We start from the raw sequence: 6,770 nt of genomic DNA on the forward strand, positions 1-6,770 counted from the left end.
GCTTGGCCCGTGGCGCTGCCCGTGACCCTGCCCTCCCCGCAGAGGCTGTACTACGTGAAGGAGGCGCATGGCATCGTGGTGACGGACGTGGCCTTCCTGCCCGAGAGCCGGCGGGGCCGGGAGCTGCTGGCCGAGAACGAGGCCGCCCTGCTCAGCGTGGCCGTGGACAGCCGCTGCAAGCTGCATCTGCTGCCCCCCAGGCGTACGTGCCCCGGGCCCCTGGGGGGAGGGGGGCCCGTGGGACAGACCCCTTGGGGGTCCTGCCCCCCACCCTGGCCCCGGCTTCTTCCCTGCTCCGGCTAGATCCTAGCGGGGCCCCCCTGACGTCACGCCCCCTCCCCTCCCCCTCTCATTGCCCCCTCTGGTTCCCCCTGAGCCGGGTCCTTCTCTCCCACAGGCAGCTTCCCCGTGTGGCTGCTGCTGCTGCTCTGCGCTGGCCTGGTGGTGGCCACCATCCTGCTGCTGCAACTGGCCTTCCCCGGCTTCCTGTAGGCGTGAGGAGCCCCGCGGCGCGGGGGGCAGGGCTCCGGCCCAGCCCCTGGGACAGCGAGAGACTCTGCCCCTGCCTGGGGCACGTCAGGACCCTCGCCTGCCTGGTCCGGCCCGGCTCTCCCCCCAGGACAATGTGAAGCAGCTCAGAGACCGGCAGACCCCCTGGCCCCACGCCGGGTGCCCCTGCCCTGCCCGCCCGTGGTGGGGACGTTTGCTCCAGGCGGATTCCTGCATGGGACGGGCGCTGCCGGAGCTCTCGGGATGGTGAGATGTTCTGGCTGGGCCGTGGCACGGGGCTGAGAGCCCAGCCTGTGCCAGTCGGCCCCACGACGCCCATCCAGCGATGTGCCAGCAGCCTCAACTCGTGCTCCTGCTGCAGGTCGCTGGCTGCCATTAAAACTGGAGTCTGACCTGTCGCTCCCCTGCCTGTGCGTGCCGGGGGGGGGGGCTGCAGAGCCCATGGGAAGAACTGTGGGGGCAACTAATAGAAAATCCTGTTTCCGCTACGGTGTCCCCCCCCCGCCCCCCCCCAGTCTAGGCACAGGCCAGTCGCTGTGCGAGGGCCCAGCCCATTGGCTCCATTGGCCCTGGGCCGGGCGTCTCGGGCAGGCCTGGCTGGGGGGAGCCCTCCCCCTTCAGCTGCCACCCTGGCTGTACGGCCATTGTTCTGCCCCTCCCCCAGGGGTTGTGGGGGGGTCCCCCTGGGGGGGGGCCCCCCCCCCCCCCCCCAGGGTAGAGCCTGGGCAGTGTTAGGCTCTGGAAGCTGGTTTCCATACAGCTCCCCCAATCCTCCCCAGGCAGGGGTCTAGCGGGGTCTTTCCCCTCTAGAGCCCAGGTCTCGGCCCTGCCCCATAGCCCAGGCTGGCCCAAGCCCCGCAGTTGGTGTCACTGCAGCAGGGCCCTGGCCCGGCTCCCTGCAGTTCATGGAGGACAGGAGGTATCTGGACAGGAGGTTTATTGGGGGGCTGGGCGCTCGGTTCCCAGGCTGCGGTTCAGCTCCTGGCAGTGCTCGAAGGCGGCGGCGAGGAACTGGGCGAAGACGCGGTCCATGTAGCTCTCGTGCCGGGGAAAGAGCCCCTCCAGGAAGCCGATGTGCCCGCCGCGTGCCGTCACCAGCACCGCCAGCGTGGGGAGGCGCCGTGCCGCGGCCAGGGGGATGGCTGAAAGAGAGCGAGTCAGGCAGCCGCAAGCTGAGCCCAGAGCCCCCCCGCTGGGCCCAGAGCCCCCGGCACTCACCCTGCAGCGGTGAGAAGGGGTCGTCGGCCGCGTTGAGGCAGAGCACGGGCAGGCGCACGGTGTGTACCCAGTGCGAGGGGCTGGCGTCCTGGTAGTACTCGGCGCATGTCCCGTAGCCGAACACCACGGCCGTGTAGCGCTCGTCAAACTCCCGGATGCTGCGTGCCTGGGGCAGAGAGCGGGGGTCAGGGCCGGGGGCACTGGGGGGGGGCAGCTGGGGGAGGGGGGGCGGGGGGCCCTACCTGCAGTATGGGCTCCACATCCACCTTCTCTGCAATCACCTTCCTGTGCCTGCAACGGGCCCCACAGTCAGCGGGGAACTGCCAAGCAAGACAGCCAAGAGCCCCCCGACCCCCATCAACCAGCCCCACACTCCCCAACCCCCACATACCTGATCCCCCTAACCCTGCCCCCCACAGCCCTGACCCCCATGTATCAGGCCCAGATTCCCCCCAACCTCCATGCACCAGCCCCACACCTCACCACATACATGGGGGTTGGAGGATCAGGTATCAGCCCCAGAGTCCCCCCAACCTCTGTACCAGCCCTACAGCCCCCCTGACCCCCATGAACCAGCCCCACTGTCCCCTTGACCCCCCCCATGAACCAGCCCCACCGGCTGACGAGGTGGCGCAGGTTGGCCGTCAGGCGCCGGTTGAACAGCAGGAAGTTGAGTGGCTGCTCCAGCGAGCGGTTGGATTCCTCGGTGTCCCAGGGGATGGACAAGGTCATGGCGGCCACCAGCCCTGTGTCGCGACCCCGCTGTGCCAGGTACTTCAGCACCAGGATCCTGGGGAGACAGCACCGCAGGTGGGCCGGGGGTCTGCGCGCCCCCCCCCCCGGATTAACCCTTCAGCCCCCCTCCCCTTGCTACTCCCCAGCTGGGGGGGACAGACATTAACCCCTCACCTCCCTGTGCCGGCCCCTGCTCCTCACCCGCCTAGCGAGACACCCACGGCCAGGAGCGGCGCCCGCGGGTGCTGGGCCTTGATGTGGGTGACCACGGTCTGCAGGTCCTCTGTGTTGCTTGCGCAGAAGGCTCTGGGGGTCTAAGAGCGAGAGCAGAGTTGAGGGGGGCAGGGGGGCAGCATGGCCGGGGCTGGCTGGGGGAGGGGGGTGTCCCCGGGGAGGCAGTGCTGGGGCTGGCAAGGGGGGGTGTCCCTGGCTGACTGCAGTTAATGGGGGGCCATGGAGCTGACGGGTGTTCATGCTGGATCCCCCACTCTTGCATGCAAGGGAGGGGGGTCCTGGCCCCCCAGGTGCATGGGGAGGGTTCAGCCCTGAGAGCCGTTTGCAGGATGGGATGGAGCGAAGTGCAGCCAGACTGGGCCAGCTAGCCCAGGACCCCAGCTCTGGCAGTGGCCAGTGCCAGGTGTCCCAGAGGGAATCGTCCAGTGATCCATCCCCTGTCGCCCATTCCCAGCTCCTGGCAAACAGAGGCTAGGGACACCACCCCTGCCCAGCCTGGCTAATAGCCACTGATGGACCTGTCCTCCAGGAACTTATCTAGTTCTTTTTTGAACCGTGTTATGGTCTTGGCCTTCACAACATCCTCTGGCAAGGAGTTCCACAGGTTGATTGTGTGTTGGGTGAAGAAATACTTCCTTGTTGTTTGTTTTCAACCTGCTGCCTATTCATTTCATTGGGTGGCCCCTAGTTCTTGTGTTATGGGAAGGAGTAAATAACACTTCCTTCTTTACTGTCTCCACACCAGTTATGATTTTATAGACCTCTATCATATCCCCCCTTAGTCGTCTCTTTGCCAAGCTGAAAAGTCCCAGTTTTATTAATCTCTCCTCCTACAGAAGCTGTTCTATCCCCTAATCCTTCTCTGCATCTTTTCCAAACGTAAAGGATCTTTTCTGAGCTGGGGTGACACAGCTGCATGCAGTATTCCAGGTGTGGGCATCCCGTGGATTTAGACAGGGGCAATATGATATTTTCTGCTGTCTGATCCATCCCTTTCCTGAGGGCTTCCCGCGCTCTGGTAGCTGGTCCGGCTGCCGCTGCCCGTTGAGCGGCTGTTCTCAGAGAGCCATCCCCAGGGAGGCCGAGGTCTGTCTCGAGGGCTCACAGCTAGTTTAGACCCCTTGTTTTGCCTGTATAGATGGGACAGCACCTCCGACCTGCCGGGACCCACGGGCCGAGCCCTGCGCTCCCCTCCAGGGCCCACGGAGCGTGCTGCCCCCCACCCCACCGCCTGGGCCAGGATCTCTGGGTTGCAGCCGGGCCCCAAGGCCCCCCCGGGAACACAGCTCACTCACCAGCAGCTCCTCCCCCTTGCACCCTCGGTTATTGAAAACGACAGTCCTGGGGAGAGAGGAGACGGGTGAGGCTCCCTTCCCCCTACCCCCACAACCCCTCCATCCCCACCCCCCATGTTCCCCCACCAGCCCCCCTTCCCCCACGACCCATCCATCCCCCAACCAGCCCCCCTTCCCCACCCTCATCTCCCCTTCCCCCACAACCCCTCCATCCCCCAACCCGCCCCCCTTCCCCCCCAACCCGCCCCCCTTCCCCCCCAACCCCTCCATCCCCCCTTCCCCCAACCAGCCCCCCTTCCCCAATGCCCCTCAGAGACTGGCACTGAGCCAGATGCCCATCGCTGCCCGACCCTCCCTTGGGCTGCCCATGAGGCTGGGTCCCTGCAGCCCCCCACTCAGGCCCCAGGGGCCCGGCTGCCCCGCAGCGTCTCACCTGTACCCCGCGCGGGACGCCTGCTGCGCCAGGTGCAGGATGTAGGTGGCCTGGCTGTTGCTGGTGAGGCCTGGCAGCAGCAGGACGGTGGGGCGTGTGCCAGGCTCCGGGTACCGCTGGCTCTCGGCATTGTCCGCCCAGTCCAGCAGCAGCTGCCCTCCGTCGGCTGTGCGGAGCAACTCGCTGGGCAGGGAGCACAGGGTGGAGTGAGCCCCGGGCAGCAGGGGCCTGGGCAGCGCCCCATGGGCACAGCCTGGGAGTCACGGAGCAGCCGCCCCAGCCACTCGCCCAGCCCAGCACGCACCTGCGGTAGGAGACCTGGGGCCGGGACTGGAGGAAGAAGCGGAGCAGGGTCTGGAGCCGGCCCTCGAAGCACCAGGGCGTGGGGTAGAAGGGCTCGCTGACGACGGGGCAGTGCGTCTCCAGGAAGGCGCAGAACGGCAGCCCGCCCACCAGCAGGGGCCTCTGGGGAGAGATTCGGGGAGAGCTGGGGCCAGCCCAAGCCAAAGGACGGGCCCGGCTCCCAGGCCCTACGTCCCCACCAGCTCCAGCATGGCCTGGCTTGTCAGAGCCCGTCACGCTTGCAGGCCCTGGCACAAGCCATGGACAGGGCCCCCGAGATCCCACGACATGGGGCTGAGCCAGCAGGGACAGAGCCCGGCCCCACAGCGTAGACCCCTCCCCCAGCTCACATGCCCTGCTAGCCAGTGGGTCCCATCCAGCTCCCCGGTGCTGGGAGCGAAGGAGCCAGACAGCGCCCGGCCCTGCCCCACCCAGCTGAGGCGGGACGGGAGGTGCCGGTCTAGGCCAGAGGTGAGATGGGGCCACGTGAGGAGGGCGGAGAGGAACCAGGAACAGAGAGATGCAGCGAGCGGCTGTGCCCCAGGGCACGGCCCAGTATCTGGGGTGATGACGCACACCCCGACAGGAGCCTGGTGCGGGTCGTTCTCATCACAGCTCGGCCAGCGGGCATTCAGCATCCGAAAACACCGAGACAGACGCCAGCACAGCCCGGAGCTGCGGCCTGCAGAACTGGGCTCTGCTCCCAGCCTGGAGGGGACCTTCCCTTCCTCAGCCCCTGCCCCCCAGCCACAGCGGCTCCCCCCAGGGGAAGTGAGTCACTCCCCAGCTGGGCTATGGGGCAAGGACGCTTCATTCCACGCCCGGCTCCTCCAAGACTGACCTGAAATGAGGTCAGCGCAGCCATGCCAGGGACACGCAGCCTGGACCCTGGCTGGGGTGTCCGGGGGGGACGGGCACAGCCTGGGCGGGACAGGCTTCACCCCACTGGCGAGGGCAGCGAGCGCCCCGGGGGATGTCACTGGCCAGGGGTCCCAGCCCCCAGACCAATCCCCCAAGGGCCTGGAGGGAGCAGGAGCCCCAGTGGGAGAGAACCAGCCGCAGGCAGCTCCGCTCTAGGGGACGGTCCCCGGCCAGGGGCTGCCCAGAGGGGCCCCAGCCCCCCACAGCTGGTTGTCAGTTCTGAGCTCCAGGCCAGGAGGGGTCAGGCCCCACCAGAGGGCCCTGAGGACAGCGGTGCTGGAACTGGGGGGCTGCCGCACCCCCAGCTTGGGGTGGTCTCCATCAGCTCCAGGTTCAGCGGCTTCGAGCACCCCCACTGCACAGACAGTCCCAGCCCCCCTGCCTGCCTGCGGAGCCTGGCCCGGGGGGCTCCCAAGGAGGGAGGGGTTAGCTGGGCTGAGAGCCGGGGGAAACCAGGAGGGGGGTGTCACAGTGAGGGGGGGCTCTTAGGGCTGGGACCCCCCCCCATTGCTCACAGCTCGGGCGGAGCTCAGAGCTGTCTCGCAGGCGGCTCCAGCCCAGGCCAGACAGAGCCCAGCGACCCTACAGCATGGGACCGACCCCCCCCCCCCCCCCCCCGGACCGGCCGGCCGCCCCCCCCCCCCCCAGCGCTGACCGGACGGACCGACCCCCCCCCAGCGCTGACCGGACGGACTGACCCCCGCCCCCCCAGCGCTGACCGGACGGACGGACCGACCCCCCAGCGCTGACCGGACGGACCTGCGGGACGCGCACCCAGTAGTAGCACAGGAAGGCGGCGCTGGCGACCAGCAGCAGCGGCAGCGGCTCCCCCCAGCCCCGGAGCAGCAGCTCGGGCAGGGACCCCAGCGCCCCGCGCATCCTGCAGCCGCCTGAGTCTGGCAGCTTCCGGCAGCCCTGCGCAGGCCCCGCCCCTGCCAGCAGCCATGTTTGTGAGGGGCAGGCCCCGCCCCGGCAGCCATGTTTGTGACAAGTATCAGAGGGGTAGCCCCATTAGCCTGGATCTGTAAAAAGCAACAAAGAGTCCTGTGGCACCTTATAGACTAACAGACATATTGGAGCAT

At 67.8% G+C, this 6,770-nt stretch overlaps 1 protein-coding gene across 7 annotated transcripts; it reads right to left on the reverse strand.

The window, feature by feature from the left end:
* Positions 1-1,226: 1,226 nt before the first annotated feature.
* Positions 1,227-6,592, reverse strand: ABHD1 (abhydrolase domain containing 1). 7 transcript variants are annotated; one of them, XM_026646235.2, is made up of 9 exons: positions 6,448-6,592; positions 4,730-4,890; positions 4,426-4,608; positions 3,993-4,038; positions 2,665-2,777; positions 2,345-2,518; positions 1,971-2,019; positions 1,729-1,894; positions 1,383-1,652 (listed from the first exon to the last, which is right to left on the reverse strand). In XM_026646235.2, exons 1-9 carry the CDS (start codon positions 6,565-6,567, stop codon positions 1,447-1,449), a joined length of 1,218 nt encoding a protein of 405 aa, XP_026502020.1. In that variant the 5' UTR covers positions 6,568-6,592; the 3' UTR covers positions 1,383-1,446. The 7 variants fall into 7 exon arrangements, with proteins under 7 accessions (XP_026502016.1, XP_026502017.1, XP_026502023.1 ...); XM_026646231.2 differs by having other exon boundaries at positions 1,227-1,894; XM_026646237.2 differs by lacking the exon at positions 1,971-2,019 and having other exon boundaries at positions 1,514-1,652.
* Positions 6,593-6,770: the final 178 nt, after the last annotated feature.

Source organism: Terrapene carolina, unplaced genomic scaffold (genome assembly GCF_002925995.2).
Source record: "Terrapene carolina triunguis isolate 2854851 unplaced genomic scaffold, T_m_triunguis-2.0 Scaffold34504, whole genome shotgun sequence".
Classification (NCBI taxonomy): Eukaryota; Metazoa; Chordata; order Testudines; family Emydidae; genus Terrapene; species Terrapene triunguis.

Coding starts and splice junctions, on each gene's coding strand:
- ABHD1 (XM_026646231.2), bottom strand. CDS start 6,567: ATGCGCGGGGCGCTGGGGTCCCTGCCCGAGCTGCTGCTCCGGGGCTGG. Junction 4,609..4,729: donor CCCCAGGTCTCCTACCGCAG/GTGCGTGCTGGG, acceptor CTCCCTGCCCAG/CGAGTTGCTCCGCACAGCCG. Junction 2,519..2,664: donor GTGGGTGTCTCGCTAGGCGG/GTGAGGAGCAGG, acceptor CTGTCTCCCCAG/GATCCTGGTGCTGAAGTACC.